At 37.9% G+C, this 18,364-nt stretch overlaps 1 protein-coding gene across 2 annotated transcripts; it reads right to left on the bottom strand.

Annotated features, from left to right (window-relative positions):
- Window positions 1-31: 31 nt before the first annotated feature.
- Polr2G (DNA-directed RNA polymerase II subunit Rpb7) lies at window positions 32-18,051 on the bottom strand. Of its 2 annotated transcripts, none has more exons than XM_045756657.2 (8): window positions 17,907-18,051; window positions 14,121-14,230; window positions 11,360-11,450; window positions 10,091-10,210; window positions 7,710-7,775; window positions 6,267-6,338; window positions 2,615-2,648; window positions 32-144 (listed from the first exon to the last, which is right to left on the bottom strand). In XM_045756657.2, exons 2-8 carry the CDS (start codon window positions 14,174-14,176, stop codon window positions 131-133), a joined length of 453 nt encoding a protein of 150 aa, XP_045612613.1. In that variant the 5' UTR covers window positions 14,177-14,230; window positions 17,907-18,051; the 3' UTR covers window positions 32-130. The 2 variants fall into 2 exon arrangements, with proteins under 2 accessions (XP_045612613.1, XP_045612612.1); XM_045756656.2 differs by having other exon boundaries at window positions 17,849-18,004.
- Between the last annotated feature and the right edge of the window lie 313 nt (window positions 18,052-18,364).

Raw genomic sequence — 18,364 nt, 5'->3', positions numbered from 1 at the left:
AGAAAGTACACTTGAAGGAAAATAAATCAAGTTTAATGAATTATACTTTATAATTTGTAAATTACAAATACAAGTATAAAATAATACAGGATGAAGTACAAGCCGTCTTGAGCACTGGAGTTTACCTCCTTTAACTTGTAAGACCTGTAATTCCAAATTAGAATAAATACACATGATTAACATTTTTTCCAACAATTATTGTAAAGGTCAGTAAATACTAAATTAATCCTTAAACTTAAACCAGATTACATGAAAAATAGGTTAATTTGATGCCTTATTATATAGATGCCAAAATAATATTAAATCAGTGTACAGTAACTTCTCATTTTTATATAAAATGTTAAAGTAGTCCACTGTAAAAAGATCATGCATGAATAATCAACATCCACATCAGTAATAGAGCAAAATATAGAACATTTCTTTTCACACTATAAGCAATTTATCAAATATATAAATCCAAACCAAAATGTAGAATACTGCTCATTTTTATAATAACTCCATCCCCACCCAATAATGTTTATTCCAATCATCTACATAATCGTATATCCCAACCCATTCTAGATCATGGCCTGAAACATGCCTTGGAAGCCCATCTTGCCAAACTGATCACACAATGGGCAATCTACACATTTTATTTTGAAATATTATTTTGTTTACCTAATCCCAAGTAAATGTATAATTGTCAATCCCGGATTGGCAATCATTATTTCGTTTACCTAATGGTAAATGAAATAATGATTGCCAATCCACAAGAAGTTGACATAATAGCACTAGATCTCTACAATCAGTATAAAAAAAAAAAAAATGCAATCAGGATGATAAATTAATGATCATAAATGCGTATAGTCCACTGCCATGCAACACATGGACAAAGGAGGAGCTGGATAATAAATGAGAGGGTCTTATGACAATAATGAGAGAGATTATAGCGAGAGCGGATAAAGATTGATCACGACTGTTGGTAGTCGGCAATTTCAACTTGAAATCCATAGACTGAGAGGCATATGAAGCTAGAACAGAGGACATTAGGACCTGTAGATTCATAAACCTCACCCTGGAATGAGTCATGTATCAACATGTTAAACAAGCTATGAGGATGAGGGAAGGGGGATGTTCTCTCCATGCTGGATTTGATATTTACTAGGAAAGAGGATGAGGTATTTGACATTCAGTACCTTCCTCCCTTGGGTAAAAGTGATCATGTCTTTTTGGGAATAAAGTATGCAATGCGTTATAATCTGGAAGAAAATAAGAGGTTGAAGCAGTTGGAAAAACCTGATTTCAAGAGAGGACATTATGGGGAACTTAGAAATTTCTTTAAGGAATTTGACTGGAAAGACTTTGTTAGGAAATAAAGTGAAATGGATGTCAAGTTTTGTGAAATATATAAAAGGCACAAATTTTTTATACCAAAGCAGAGATGTAGAACTAGGAAACAGGATTGGTTCAACAGAAGTTGCAAGAGGGCAAGAGACCAAAAGACACAAAAATGGAATCAATATAGTAAAAGGTCAAACCTCCAAACATACCAGCAATACAAAGATGCGAGAAACAACTACACGACAGTGAGGAGAGAGACAAAGACACTTTGAAAAAGGGACAGTGGAAAAATGTAAAACAGAACCAGGCCTATTCTATAAATTCATAAACTACAAACTGCAAGTACAGGATAATATTCAGAGGTTGAAAATGGGAAACAGACTGACGGAAAATGAAAAGGAAATGTGTGAAACATTAAACGAAAAGTTCCAAAGGGTGTTTGTACAAAATGAAATCTTCAGGGAACCAGACAATAAGAATTCCAGAGAACAGAGCATATAGTTGTGTTTACAGATGATGTGGAAAAAATGTTCAAGGAGCTAAATAAGAAAGCAGTTGGCCCAGATGGAGTTTCACTATGGGTTCTGAGAGAATGTGTACCTGACCTCAGCATTCCACTTCAACTGATTTTCCAGGCATCCCTGTGTACAGGAGTCATGGCAGATGTGTGAAAAGGGCTAACATAGTTCCAATCTACAAAAGTAACAGGGAAGACCCCCTCAATTATACACCTATATCATTGACAAGTGTAATCGTCAAAATATTGGAAAAAATAATTAAAGCTAATTGGTTAGAACACCTGAGAAAAACTATATAATATCAGATATACATAATAAATGAAGTCATCAACTGTCTACTTTCCTAAACTCTAGTACATATTTAGTGAAATTTATAAGACACTAACAGACAATTTATATTTCCTTAATGAAAGCCTTTCAAAAACAGCTAATGTTTGTAAAGCCATTTTTAACCCTTAAAAATGGTTAACCAACAAATATTTGTTAAATTCAATTTATAATCTTTGTGTATTTGTAAGTTGTCAAAGGTAATGTCTTTTTCCTCTTGTTTTTACAAGGCAGCAGTGAACAAAATGAGATGACAAGATGTATGACACGATTTAAAAAAAAATGAAAGAAACTTTTAAAAAACAAAGATGAAAAAAGCAGAGGGCATGCAATGAAATTAAAAGCAATGTTAATGCTAACACAAACAATACGTCCTTCCGCAATATAGTGTACTTGCGAATAGAATATGATTTAAAATATACAGATGGGAAAATAGTCTACAATCTTACCAAGATAATCATCCATTAGAGTGCCAATTGCAAACTGAAAGAAAAAAAATTAATACATTATTATATTTAAACACATATTTGTATAAATGTATGTTTATTGCTCATATTTATTTTCCTAGCCAGTACTCTATAATCCCTGGGACACTACAAATATCAGCGCACAATGAAACTTTCAATCCTCTTATCGCAACATAATTCAACAAATGGTTATTTTAGCAATGGAGGAAATGAGGAACTTAAAAATAAAATAAGTATAATGCATAAACATAATAGTGTCATCTAAAGTTTTATTGATTCAGTAAAACTGATTCTACCAATTTAATCTGGTTAAAAAGCTGTTTAGATAGCTACATACATCAACACTACTTCCCACTAATGAGGTGTGGGATGTATCAGCTTAGGAAAAAAAAAAAAAAAGGTGAATAGTAGGAATAAAATAAGGTCATAGATCTTTTATAATTCATAATATATAGCATCTTCCACTATATATAAACCCCATTACATTTCAGCAGTCATCCAGAGCAGCACCCCATTGCTTCACAAGACCAGGCATGTAGTACAGTACCCCTCTTGGATTGTCATGTACATAACCCATCATCCTAAATTAATAGTCCTCAGCCTTATCCATTACCATATACCATTCATTGTTCATATTCACTTTCTGCTTACACCACATGTCCCTAGATAAAATCTTTGATGAATTTCATTACTTTGATATCGACCCTTAATATCAAGAGAAATGGAAGAGCAGTCTTCCTGCTCTTGCACTGGCATCGTAAATGATATTTTGGAACTCTAGAATATTTTTCAATGATAGAATACAGCCAAACTAGCTTAATGCTTTTTTATAATTATTTAGGGAAATGCTGTCAATCTCTGGACATTAGATGCTAAAAATATATATAGCTCCTGCACCACTGCATAGAACAAAACCAAAAAGTCCTAGAAATTTGTTGAATATAATGTAGTTCAAAAGTTTGTAGTTTGTATAAGATTCCTTTAATCTTATACAAACCTGTTCAAATAAATATTATATTATTAATACTTCCATGATTCAGTGCAAGTTTCTTATGAAAATCATAGTTTTTTTAATCAGCAAATTTAATGGGTAAACTATACAGTTCAGTCTGCCCAAAAGGTTCCAACAGCAAAGTCAAAACCTCCCTAACACCAGCTGCAGAAAGTAAGAGGCTGTCCCGTTACCCAGACTGTCTGGGTAATGATTACTCAAGTCAAAAGTCAAGACCCGAGAAGGCATAAACTGGGACTCGTCATATTTGTTTTGTTGCACCTAATACTTTTTGGTAAATTTTTCCCAGTTTTGTGGTTGATCTCTGATCTGCTTCCCATGTCTCACTAAGTGAGCCAGAGTCTGGTCCTGGCTTGCGATAGGCAGTGGATGGGGACATCAGGGGCCAAGTGGTACCAGAGTTAAAGCTCAGGAAACTACTGAGAAGTCCCTTCCAGGAAAATGCCACCAAACAATATGAAAACACCACTGAAGAGTACTGACATGCCCTGCTACCATGTCTCATAAATTCAGGTCTTAATGCTCAGTGGTTCCTGCACAAAGAACCATCAACTATATGAATTTCTGGTGACCTTTACTGTCCTTGAATACTAGTCCCTCCAGACACACATGACCAGACATCCAAGAACCAGGACTTTATTTTAGGAGTCTTGCTCAATCCATTAGTATAGATCATAATATTAGTGATAAGCTAGTGAAACTCCATTGGAAATGAGCAATATATGTCAAATGTCTGGAGACTGGCACCAGGGTGTTCAGGGTTTTTGTTTTGAGATACAAAATGGCAGCATTTGGACATTTAACTTAATATCCAACTGGGTACTGCATGAACAGTATTCATTCCAATGTCATTTTATAGAATTTTTTTTTTTTTTTAATTCATACCATACATGTCAAAATAAGATACAGTGACGATCTTAATTATTTCATCTCGTCATCATGACTGCCCATCTTTTTCCTGGCTTTCCTCTTACCTTCAAATTCACTAAGTTCACTCTTCATCAATCTGTTATTTATTCAACATGCCCAAATTTTATTAGTATACTCTCGTCAATATTATGGTTCATTTACTTTCGAAAGAGTTCCCACACAAGAGGTTGTTCTGGAAACTGGAACATACTGGAGGAGTGGCAGGGAGATTTTTTATATGGATGACAAATTTTCTTACAGAAATGAGGGCAATACTCAGAGGCACTATCAGACTGGAGAAATGTTACTGTTGGTGTACCAGAGGGTTCAGTTCTAGCACCAGTAATGTTCCTTGTCTATATAAACGAGCTACCAGAAGGAATACAGAATTATATGAACATGTTTGCTAATGATGCCAAGGGAGGATAAGAAACTTAGACTATTGTCATGCCCTTCAAGATGACCTGGACAAAAGTGTATGGAGCAACATTGGCAGATAGAATTTTATGTGACTAAATGCCATGTTATGGAATGTGGAATAGGAGAAAACAGGCCACACACAATTTACAAATTATGCAAAGAGCTTTAAAGAACTAATAAAGGTGGTGATCTAGGGGTGATTCTGGATAGAAAACTGTCACCTGAGGACCATATTAAGAAACACTGAGGAGCTTATGCTATGCTTTCCAACTTCAGAATTTCTTTTTAAATATATGGATGGTGAAATATTGAAGAAATTGTTTATGACCTTTGCAAGACCAGAATTGGAATAAGCAGTGGTTGTATGGTGTATCTCGAGAAGTGCATCAACTGGAAAAGGTGCAAAGGCATGCTATGACTTCCAGAACTTAAAGACAAGAGGCTAGAGGTGTTAAATACTGTATGTCAAAGCTAGAAGATAAAAAAAAAAAAAAAAAAAAAAAAAAAGAGGCATTATGATCACTACATACAAAATATTAACTGGAACTAGCAAAATTTATTAAAAAGAATTCTTGAAACCTCGAACTTTAAGAACAAGAAGTCAGATTTAACCTGCAAAAATAAAAAATAAAGCTGCTGAAAAAACATCAGAAATTTCACCTCAAGAAACAGTAGTTGACGGTTGGAACAAGTTAAGAGAGAAGGTGGTGGAAGCCATAACCATCAGTAGTGTCAAAATATTATAATAGTAAGTAATAATTAGTAAAATAATAGTTTCAGAGTATTATATGACAGAGTACTAGGATGACTGAAAAGCACTAGCATAATTCTCATCCTGTAACTACCAAAAGTAATTACACTCGGGTAATTTCTCTATATTTCTCCACGACATTTTCACTCCTAACCGTATTCTCAAAATAACAAGTTTCTCAGATTATTCATATCTAATTCTCTTGTTCAACCACAAATGTCTTGGAACCATATATAAGTCAGCACTACCACTACTTCATGCAGCTCTCTAGCTATATTTACCACAATTTCTACATGCACCAGCCATTTTTCTTCCCTGACTGACCTTACTTTCAACTTCAGCTGTACAAATTCCTCCTTTATTACTCACACATCCCAGATATTTACCAATCAATTACTTTCAGCATTTTACCACACACATTTATTTCAAATAATTCTGATCTCTCTCTACCTCCATAAATTAACTTTTGTACACATGTATTTTCCAGTTCTCTTACACAGTAAAATATTCAACAAGTTAGTCCCACAAGTGTTATTACTTACAATATCTGTAGCATCTACTCTGGTACCAACAATCTTCACTCTGATTTCATCATCCTGCTGTATAACTACTTCCTATAAAAAAAATCCATAATTAATACACTTCTTACAGAATTGAATTTAAGTCAATCTATTTCAATGCCAACTATACTTTTGCTACATTTATATATATTTAACCTGTGACATTTAAGCATTTTGCACACATGATCTATGAACTGAATTTTAATGTTTATAGAATTTTCCTGAGCTATCTTCTCAAGATGGTTATCTTGAGATGATTTCGGGGCTTAACGTCCCCACGGCCCGGTCCTTGACCAGGCCTCCTTTTTTGTTACACAACCCCAGGAAGCAGCCCATAGCAGATGTCTAACTCCCAGGTACCTATTTACTGCTAGGTAAACAGGGGTATGTATCACCGTGAAAGAAACTCTGCCCATTTGTTTTCGCCTCCACCGGGGATAGAACCCGGAACCTCAGGACTATGAATCCGAAGCGCTGTCCACTCAGCTGTCACGCCCTCAGGCCCAGGTGAGCTAAGAAATATTTCAAAACCCAAATGGGCTGACAAGTATTTTCCAATACTGTATTCTGACGTGTTCTTTACATTACATGTATAGAGAGCATTACATCTAAATCTTACTCTTTGCCCTATGTTAGTATATTACTGACCAAGAGAATGTTGGTTTAATACCAGTATGTAGTATGACTTCTCTCAACCTTATTCAAATTTACCCCCCTCTACAATACAATTCCTATGAGCATTCTCATACTGTACAATTTTAGCACGGTATATAATAAATGACCAGTGATGTTTGTTATACTATTACAGTATTTCCTGTTACTTAAATCGTACTCAAAGTTGCAAGATAAACATTGAATGCACTGCTCACCACTGCAATCATCATGATACTTACTTTTCAGCTCGTTTGTTAATATCTCTAGTTCCTCGGCAGATGTGGTTGAGATGTCCTTCACAATCTCTTGTACCATCATCAATATTTGCCAGATTGGTCCATTACCAAGAACTTGCATGCAAGTAATATTTACCTCTTAACCGTTTTCTAACAGGAGTATCACAAAAGCTCTAGGATGTACCTTAATATATACTGCATATTTTCACTTTTAAAGTCTTGTGAAGGCTTAGCAATATAGTAATTTATATTTTGGCTTCCTCTGAGTTTAGTCCATTTCTATATACAGTACTCTGCTCATTACTAAACCTAACTATATTTGCAATATATACTGTACTGTATACTTAAATAATATAGAAATAAGCGAGGTGCATTTCTAGGCTCAAATTAGTATCTTTTTGTATTAAATTTCTATTATTCGCCCTACAGGATTCAATTTGTGGAGCAATAAACCTTTATCCGAATAATGCAAGCTGCAACATTCTACTTAACAATACAGAAAAAAACTTACCAATATTTTGTTTTATTATCTTACCTCATCTCTGCTTTTGTAGCATGGAGGGTTAGAGTTTGGGTCAAACTCAAGATCTTGAGGGATGGACTGAGGAGAAAATATTTGTATTTATTTATTATATATATATATCTTTAAATTTATATATACAAGAATTCTTACATTCCAGTACAGCCACTAGCACGAATAGCATTTCGGGCAAGTCCTTAATCCTATTTTTTCCCAGAATATGACCCGCCAAATCATTTAACAACTAGGTACCCATTCACTGTTGGGTGAACGGAGGTTACAGTTAAAGATTGGCGCCAAGTACTGTAAATCCTCCACAGCCAGGATATGAACCCAGGCCAAAGCACTCGCGAAACGCTAGGCGAGTGTTACCATTTTGCCACAGGGACTGTATTTTAACTCATTTAACTCAATTTTGAACTTTTATGTTAGTTTAAGATTAATTCTTAATGCACATTTGTATCTAGATGCTAGCAGAACACTGCTGGTTCTTATTGTAAGCCAATCATGAGGGACCTACACTAATAAACTATACTAGTACCATAAGCCTATGTTCACATATATACTCCCCTACCCCTTCCACCTCCTCTGCAACCAATCCCATCTGTTCCATCCCACCCTCCAATGCCCCTCTCCTCCCCTCCATCCCCAATTTCCCCCCACAACCCCCTTTGTACCTCATCTTCGGTATGACCCCCTCACCTCGTGACCCCTCCAGCCTCTTCCCCCCCCCTCACCTCTCCACTGCCTTCAAACACCCATTCTCTCATGCACTCCCTTCCTGAGGAGCCCCCCCACCTCCCACTTACCCCCCCTCCATTCTTCCCCAAAACCTATACCTGTCCCTAGCACACCCTCTTTCTGACTCCCATCCTCATTCTACCTCTCAGACCCACCTCCCTAATTTCCGAGACCCCATCTGGGCAATTAGCAGAAACCCTGGCACAGGGGTTTCTGCTCCTTCAGTCCTGGTAGTCGGTTTGTTCGCTTGCAGCCGTCTCCTTTTCTGGCGAAGAATGAGATGGCAGCTTTCCAGAGGGGCCCTTGGGTCATTGATGCTTGGTTGGTCAGGCCAGGGGTGCAAGTGTTGGGTCCGGTTGCGGATCTTCGCCATTATTTGCATGCCTCGGCCTCAGTGGCTGGAAATGCTCTTTGGGTTGATCCGGTTTCCCTCATTTCCTGTTCCAGGGCTCTAGTCTCCCAGGTCGTTCGCAGGGTTATTAAGTCTAGCCAGCAAGCGGTTTATCCTCGTGTCCATTATGTTCGCAAGTTTGCTGCTTTGGTTGCCGTCTTTGGCAACACCTCTTGGCCAGACATTCAGGCACGGGGGATTTTGGAGGTCAAACAGGGTTTTGGCCAGTCGTTATCTAGTCAACGTTCCTGGTCCTAGTTAGTGGTGTGTGGCTTTGGGTTACAGGTTGCAACCAGTTATCTGTACTTCGAGTTGAGGAGCGAGTGGCTGCTGCCTCCTGGGCAAGTCCCTCCTTTACTTGTCTTTGGTTAGGATTTCCAGGGTGCTGGAGGGGCTCCCCACAGAAAACCAGCGTTGAATGTAATGAAACGCCATTTTCCGGGTGAGCCCCGGGGGCTCCATGGCATCCTCCCTCCAGTTGGCGGTTTTTCGCTTGGGTTTTGATGATCAGCCTCCGAACTGGAGTTGTTGAGTAGCCTGTGCGGGAAGGTTTGGGGCTCCCCCTCCCAGGGAGAGAAGGGCTACGTGTACAAGCGGCACGGCAGCAGAGTGTGACATTTCTTTAAGTAGGGGGAGCTCTGCCTCAATTTGGTCTTTGTTGCAATTTTCTTACCATGTGGGGTCTTTTGTTATGCCTACCTTTCTGGGTGCCAACCCCCAGTCAATGGCAGTTACTATAAGCACTAACAAGAGGATGGGCTGCTATATCTGATATGAGAATGAGAAAAAGTACTAAAACAAGTACAGTACCATGGGGGACTTGAGCTTTTCCTGGTGGATGGTCTTGATTTTACTTTCAATTTCTCTTTAGGGTCTGTTTATTAGGAAATTAAAAATTCATCTATTTTGTCAGTAATTCCTCTTATGTTGGGTGCATTTTGTGTGCAATAACACTATCACATTTGTCAAAAGCATTTGTGAAATGTGTGTACATTACATCTGAATTTTACTTTCCTTCCATGGCATCTTTAGTCGTGTCATAGTGGTCTGGTAATTGTAGGGCAGGAGCATTCTGCTCTGAACCTATGTTGTCCAGGGTTATGTAGGGGTTGTGGCTCCATGTGTTCTGTAAATTTACTACTTAGCACTGCTTGTAAATCAATGCTTTTTACTGATAATTGATATAGATACAGAAATTTCACATTATGGCTCATTAAATTCAAGTGGTCAGATTATCAAAAATTAAAATATCTAGGTTACTTACATGTCTTGAGATAAAACACTGCATGGGTCCAATTTCACAGAAGAGACCAATTTTGTTTATCTGTGTAACAACAGCATCGAGGACTTCTCCTTTAAATGGGCGGAAGACAATGGCTTTATACTGAAAATATAAGAAACTACATTACACACAGAAATCACAATAGCGTGATATATCAAATGAACAAAGGTTTGGTAAAAATCCTGGTTTGTGTCTCGGAGAGGCTGCAGGATCCAAGTAAATTCAGTAGAATTTCTGGTTGCAATTCTTATACCATGTCGTAGCTCAGTCGATTAAGGCAGCGTCTGGGATGTTCTCGGATGCAGGTTCGAATCCTCATTACGGTTCTTGTAGATTTGTTTATAAGAAACTACTTTCACATGATCTTCATATTTACTTTAAGTTCCATTGCACACTTAAAACCAAATAAAATAGGCAAGGTTTTGCCTATTTTTTTTTGCTTTTTATGTATATTTTTTATGTATAATTTTATGTATAACTTTTTATGTATAATTTCCTGACATAGTTACCTTACTATACTGTACCAAGAGTTATACTAATGACATTGAATACTAAAAATGGCCAAAATAATAAACAGATGATAGTCACAATAACGTGGTTGAAGATATCATGACCAAACCACACAATAGAAAATGAAGAAATGACGACGTTTCGGTTCATCCAGGACCATAATCAAGTTGTGAAACAGAGTGGAAGAGACAAGCATAGAAAGCATGAAAGTGACATACAAGGTGAGGACCATGTAAGAAAAGAATACAAGAAAATAATAAGAGAAAGGGAAAATAGGAGAATAGGGTACAGTCAATGAAAGGCAAGCTCTAAGGAAAAAAGAATAGGAAAATGTATATAAAATATATGAAAGTTAGAAAAACCAGAAGATAAAGAAAACTTCAAGAGGCCAAATGGCAAAGAGAAAAAGAAAACCTATTAACATAAGAGACAGAAAGGAAAGAGCCTAGTGTGGGCAAAGCTTAAGTCAGGTCATGTTTATTAAGAAGATTAGAACATTTAAGTATGTACTGTGAAAGGGAAGTACTTTCTTCTGTACATGACAGAAGAAAGTTATCCCTATCTGAAATACCCAATAATTTGGATGTAGTGTACAAGGGGCTAGTCGAGGAAATAAGTTACACACTGTAAATTTACATTTATTTCCATTCTACTAAGAATTTTTAAATTATGGAATTAAAAGAATACAGTAATAATAAAATGAAGTGATTAACACTAACCTACCTATTAGGGTTAACCTACCTTAATTGGGTACAGAACAAATCCTCGGCCAGCTTGAATCATACCAGATCCAATGTGATCAATTGTTGTTACAGCAATGACAAATCCATACCTGACAAAAACCAAGAATTGAATGTAATGAAATGCCCTTTTCTGACTGGCCATCAATGGCTCTCTGAGCTAAACGATGGTACAGTACATCCAAGCCTTAGGAAGATGCACCAGGCCTGAGACCTAGCCTTGCCAACTAGCAGCCAGGACCAGAATCTGACTCTCTCAATGAAGCGAGATTAGCCTAGAGATCACAGATCAACTGAAAATGGAGAAAGAACCAGCACTGAATGTAATAAAATGCCTCTTTCTGGACGAGCTCTGGTGGCTCCCGGAAGCCATCTCACCGAGATGGCTCCCGACTACAGTACTAGGTCACATCAGCCACATAGTTATGTCTGGCCTACAAGGGGACTAAAGCCAGAACCTGGCCCTGGTTCACCGAGGCAGAGAGAGCAAGTGACACTGTCATCCCACCGGGAAAGCATCCAGAAAGTCGGTGAACCAAAACATACTACTGCTGGATTTGAAGAGACTGAAGCCTCAAAACTGCCAAATGAACTCTCCAAAAATGTAAACAAATACCAGAAGACAAGGGACCAGGCCAAAGGGGCACCAGCAGGTGCCAAATAGCAATGTGCAACAAGCTCAGTGGAGCACAGGTACACCCCAAGCAGAGTCAAAGGCTAATAACCAGGTGAATCTCCCAACTCAAGCCACGAACCCAAAGACGAGTTACGGAGAAAATACTGAAAAGCAACTAAAGCAGCAAGGAAGTGAGGATAGATCACTGTAGACCAATGGCTGGTTAAAGCTAAAATCTCACAGAAGAATGCCAGGAAACCAATGAGATGAATATATGGTCCAACACCTAGACTTTCAAGGCAGAGCCCAGGTAACCAGTCAACAACAACAACAAGCAAAATGTAGACGAGACTAAACCCAGAAAGAAAGGTAAGGGAGCCAAAATGCAACACCCTGGGGGAAGAGGTGCCTGCCCTTTGCTGCCAGCAGCTCATCTATCATCAAAACCTCGAAAGGCACATGCCAAATCCTAACCAAACCCAAACCAAAAGGAAAAACCAGAAAGCCAGAGAAAACTGCAAAATATATCTTTGAGATATATATACAGTACAAGAGTTGTTACATTCTTGTACAGCCACTAGTACGCGTAGCGTTTCGGGCAGGTCTTTGGAATACGATCCCCGCCGCGAAGAATCGTTGTTACAACCAAGTACACATTTTACTGTTGCGTTAAACAGAGGCTACAGTTAAGGATTTCCGTCCAGTAAATCCTCCCCGGCCAGGATACGAACCCATGACAAAGCGCTCGCGGAACGCCAGGCTGACTGAAGAATATATAGCTACAGGACATAAGAGCACCCTAGATAAATTTGCAAATCAACACAGGAGCAGGGCCAGGCATAATCACAACACAAATACACCACCAACTACTACACTTATCAACAGGCCTTAGTAGTGGACAACAGGCCTTTTGTATCGTTCACGTCGATTCCTCTTTAGTTACCTTACAGACAAGGAACCCCACTAAGTATCTCTGGTGGGGCAAGGGACATGCATGCAGACAACAGAGAATAGAAATCTTGAGCCACGGTCTGAGCAAAATACAATGCTAGGGCAAATGCACTCTTGAGTGACAAAGCACAATAATGAATAAGAAAGAAAACTATAACAGCAATGGCCATGAGCAGAACTGATGTTCCAGGGAGAACACCACCTAGTTTAAACATGACATACAGGATCCACCCCCCATCAGAGGAACAATTCACCCTATATTGTGATCAAACAAGTGAGTGAGGAGGTTATGCAACTGGAACCTTAGGTGACCTGGGCTGTCATCTGGTGGTGGTCAGGCACCACAGTTATTTACCCTGCAACAGCAATGTTTTCCTCATTATGTCTAAACACTGAATTTTCTTTAAGCCGTTGTTCAAGTTGCACTTAAGTTTCTAAGGAGTTTTTCTTAGTTTTGGGTTGATATCTGATCCCATGCTCCCCCTGATCTTGCATAGAGCCAGATTCTAATCCTGGATTCAAGTGGGCAAAAATGGGTCTCAGACCTGGTATGCATATCTTGGGTTTGGATGGACCAGTGCATAGGTCAGGAAGCTAATGAGGGGCCTCTCCCAAAAGCCAAATTCCATAAGAAAAGGATATTGAAATAAATACTTGGCCTAAGCAGTATAAGCAAATTGTCACAAATACACACAGTGTACAAATACACGAGTACTGTACTGTATACACATTACAGTCAGTCACTTATGGCTGACCGACTGAATTTGAGCTCTTAAGTACAGTAATGTTGATGCCTTTAAATAAAAAGAACTGCAAACAAATGCTAAATTGGTAATTCAATCACACGAGGACAATGTACTAAAAAAAAAAAAAAAAAAAAAAAAAAGTATTAGATTAAGCCTTATACACCCTTAGCCCTTTCACTAGAGTACATGCTGGATGGTTTCATTCTCACCGAGGATAAAAATGTAAAGCTATTAATACCGTTTTCCCATTTTTTTGATTACATTTCGAGTATACAGTAGTAATGTATCTGGGATGATTTTGTTCCAAGAGAAAATATGTAAAAAATAAATTTCTTAACAATATGCATTACATTTTTCAGCAAAAGAAGCATCAAATGTAATGTGACACCCTCTTCTGGTGGGACCCCAGCAGCTCTATACAAGATTATATACAACACAGTAATTCTTACTTTCCAGTACACGTGCCCTCCACCTCTGTGAAGAGCATCTGCCGGACTGTGTCCATCAGTTGTGGACCAAAGTATCTGGGGTGTAGCAGAATCTCGTGCTCGAGAGAAATCTGTGCAAGTGGAAAAAAATTACTTATGTTGAACTTAAATACAGTAAAGTAATGCAGGGGTTCTCAAACTGGGATATGCATACCCTGGATACTCTCTAGTATGTTTATGTTTCAAGGCTGCTCGAGTGTAAGTGTGGGTAATTAATTTGACTGGCAGACAAGATACAAGTCCATAATATTTATATTTACTAGTATGCTCAACCTCAAAATGGCAATTTAAGTTTTATAGTATTTCTTTAGTACTGTACTGCCACTTTTTTGCAATTAAACATACTGTTTTTCATACACATTGGTAACAAAATATTTTAAAGCCATGTTAAATCTTCCACATTCTGCTTCAGTGTTTTTTTTTTTTTTTTTTTATACACTAGGCGAGTACGGCAATAAACAGCCTTTGACTTGTAAGCAGGCTTGCAGCTTTCCAATACCATAGCCAAGCCTTACCCTACTACTGTAGTTTTCCCTGAATTATGATCTACCAATCAGCTTACAACCAAGTTATCAATTACTGCTCAGCAAACAAGGGAATGAGTCAAGGATTGGAGCCTTGTCAATCTTCCCTGTACAGGATTCGAACCCTTACAAAATCATTCACGATGTGTGGGGCGAGTAAGCTACCACTACAGCACTTATTTTCACTCAAAAGTTAGGGCAAAAACCCAAGTAAAAATTCTGCAAAACCAATGGTAACGTTCTCTTAAATAAGAAGCCAAAACAGGACAGATGAACAAATCCACAAGGGCCGTGATGAGGGTTCAAACCTACGTCCAAGAGGATCCCAAACGCTGCCTTAATTGACTGAGCTACGACATGGTAAAAGAATTGCAACCGGGAAATCATCCCGATTTACCAATGGTTCCTGCAGTCTCTCCGAGACAAACCAGGGTTTTATGCGATTCCCCCATGCATAGCCATGTCAAGCTTGACATAGTTAAACAAGCTTTTCATAGCTTGTTATGTCATATGTCAAGCGTGTCATAGCTTGACAAGCTACTTTATGTCAAGCTTGACATAGCTCGAGTGCATGGAGAAATTGCGTAAAACCCTGGTTTGTGTCCGAGAGACTGCAAGAACCATTGGTAAATCAGGATGATTTCCCGGTTGCAATTCTTTTACTATGTCATAGCTCAGTCAATTAAGGCAGCGTCTGGGATCCTCTCGGACATAGGTTCGAACCCTCGTCACGGCCCTTGTGGATTTGTTCATTTGATGCATCATGCTATTGTGATTTCTGTGTGTAAAGACCGAGATTCTCTAGTGTTAGAACTGGACACGAACAAAGGTCAGTGTCAAACAATACCGAGGTATTTGTGTGCTCATTCATATCATATGGTCAAGAATAGGTTTCTCAGATAAAGGATTACTGACCACTTTTTGCCCAATCTGTAAACCTAATTCCTGTGGACAGCCATAATTGGGGTATTTATAGGGCCAGGTTAACATGTGATGAGCCGATATTTCTACTAAAGGAAGGCTATCTTCCATATAATAATCATCCTTTTTAACATTAAACAAAAAAATTCTTTATTGCCCACCCTTGTTCTAGTGTATATTTCATGGTTATTCTAGGGTATACGGTCCGAGTTTTCTCTAACAGACAAACCTTGAAACACAAAGCACTAGAATGAGTATCAGGAGTATACATACCCCAGTTTGAAACTTTAGTAGTCATTATAATATAATTTACTGAAAAAAAAATAAGAGAAATACAGTAATACTTTATCCTAAAGTTGCCAGTTATTGGCCATCCCCAACAAAAAATCATCTAATTAAAACAGAATCAACAGAACAAAACAGAATTGTAGACTAAAACAGAATCAAAAGCATTTAAAAAACTACTAAGGACTGTATACTGTACAGCACACAATTAAATATGCAAATATAAAATAGTATACATAAAATGAAACAATTTGCATACATAATTTTATGGCATCATTTCAAAGAAAACCAACAGTCCCAGATTTTCATAAAGCCGATCCCGAGGGACTCAGCGTGCGTAGACTGGCCAACCTTACACACAGTGGCTCAACAGTTTCTGGTGTTTATTAGACCTTCACATGTATATGGAATACTATGCTCTTCAGCTGAGCATCACATGCCGATTTTATGCCTTTATATTCCCTTCTTGTACAGTAATATGGTAACTAAATTTGCATTTTTCTAGATTTTACAGTAATGTCACCCCTCTCCTTTTTTTTTTTTAACCAATTGGGGTCTATCTCATTTATCATACATTCACAACATGAATATTTCAGTATTATACACTACAGTACCTGCATCAAGTAAGTGCAAAAGATATATGAAAGCCATGTCCATGGAAAGGTTTTTTTTTTTTTTTAAATTTGCAACATATATAAGGCCTTACCTAACCTAATTTATTATCTATCTTAGAAATTCTAGGCCTAATACATACTACCTTAGGCCTAATATAGTACATACATGTCCTACACTAGGCAGAGAAATATTGAAGTTTGGTTTTTTAGCTCACTCCCCCACCCAGACTAAAAAAAATGAATAGTAAAAAATGTTTAATGGTGATCCAGCACTTCATATTGGTACTATCGATCAAATCGTTACTTTAAGTACACTATCATTTCAGGAGGATGGGCTGGTTAGTGAGGTAGTAATCCTGGGACAAAATGCTTTGTCCACCACTATGTTAAAAGGATAAAATTAACTTTGCATCAAACTGTTAACCAAAGAATTTCAAGACCTATCTTACGCAGCCTAACTCAACTCACCCCAATGTAACGTAAAGAGATACGGTACTCCGTTTTAATCCTTAGAAAGTGAGCAATGTCAAAATGACTGTCTTAGACTTAGGAGAGAAAAATGGCTGTGGCAAGTCGGGTATCCACGGTTAGCCAAACCTAATCTCATATTAAACAGAAATTACAAGCAAAAAAATATAACAAAGATGTTTGGTATTCACTGCAGACCAATTACATTTACAATAGGCTACCTTGCTATTTAAACTGGTACTGTATTACTTTAAAATCTCATGCAGGAAAAAAAAAAAAAAGTCAAGTGTCTTAAGATGTTCTTTACAAGCTACAGCATTTCTCAATAATTTGCCACAACATTGGTATAGCACATTGCCACACTGGCCTAAATATCATGTGTTCACAATCCTTAACTTGGGTAAGTCATATATTCTTATTAAAGTCTACAACAAAGGTGATTGCCTCTAATTAAATACAGAACTACAAGAAATACAGAAATTGTGCTCTGCGGCCACTATTCATCAGCACTCAAGCCACGGTCAGTTAGTAACTAAAAAATCTCGCACATCCTGAATGGTCCCTAGGACTATATGCAATTTTTATATACATATATATATATTTTAAACCCTATCTTAACCTAACACATGACAATGCATGATACATGCTGTATATAGAGCATAAACCCGTCAGGAGACAGGAAATATTAAAATTTTGAAGTTGAGCATTTGGGTGAAGAAGAGTCAGGACAACTCGCCCTTCTGAAAGAGGCGGCACAAGTTGAAGTGTTCTTATATTAACCAGAAGACAACGCTGGCCGCCCACACCACCACCCCGCTGGCCGCCCACATGCGGGGCGCCCACCCTCCAGGCAACACCGTGCAGGGAGACAACATACATGGTAAAACATGGTTGTGGTAGCCGCCTGCTCTGGTGCTGGCCGCCAGTGTCCTCACCTCCCTGTGCTCTCACGGGTTGAGCTCCAGCTTACCACCTCCCTTCGCATGCACATCAATGGGCGTTCCTTAAGCTCCATTGAAATTATATGATATGATGTTTCTTTCTAAATGGAAATTTTGTTGATAAAATATAAAATTACTGTATTTTTTTTTAATACATGTGCGCATTCTAATTGCTAACTTATTCAAAGTTAAACTGCTAACATATCTTGAAGTCTATAAAACAAGAATTGCGTATCTATATAAAATAACATCAATGAAATATAAAATAATGCAATAAATGTCTACAGATGTGTTTTAAACATGTTTTTAAGTATTTCAGAAGTTTTAAAAGGTGCTTTTGTTGTTGTTGTCTGGTGTGAGGTCACTTCGTAACAAGTTCGCCCCTAAATCAACACAACAACTTCGTAACAAGTCGCTGAGGCTGTCTTCTGCCCATTGATGATGTGACGATT

This window comes from Procambarus clarkii, chromosome 53 (genome assembly GCF_040958095.1).
Source record: "Procambarus clarkii isolate CNS0578487 chromosome 53, FALCON_Pclarkii_2.0, whole genome shotgun sequence".
Lineage (NCBI taxonomy): Eukaryota > Metazoa > Arthropoda > Malacostraca > Decapoda > Cambaridae > Procambarus > Procambarus clarkii.
This window is presented reverse-complemented; position numbering and strand designations above follow the sequence as displayed.

What these genes read in the sequence shown, in the direction of transcription:
- Polr2G (XM_045756656.2), bottom strand. An exon ending in TTGTTCTGTACCCAATTAAG is followed by an intron (nt 10,211 to 11,359) that starts GTAGGTTAACCC and finishes TTATATTTTCAG; the next exon opens with TATAAAGCCATTGTCTTCCG. An exon ending in GAGTAGATGCTACAGATATT is followed by an intron (nt 2,649 to 6,266) that starts GTAAGTAATAAC and finishes TTTTTCTTTCAG; the next exon opens with TTTGCAATTGGCACTCTAAT.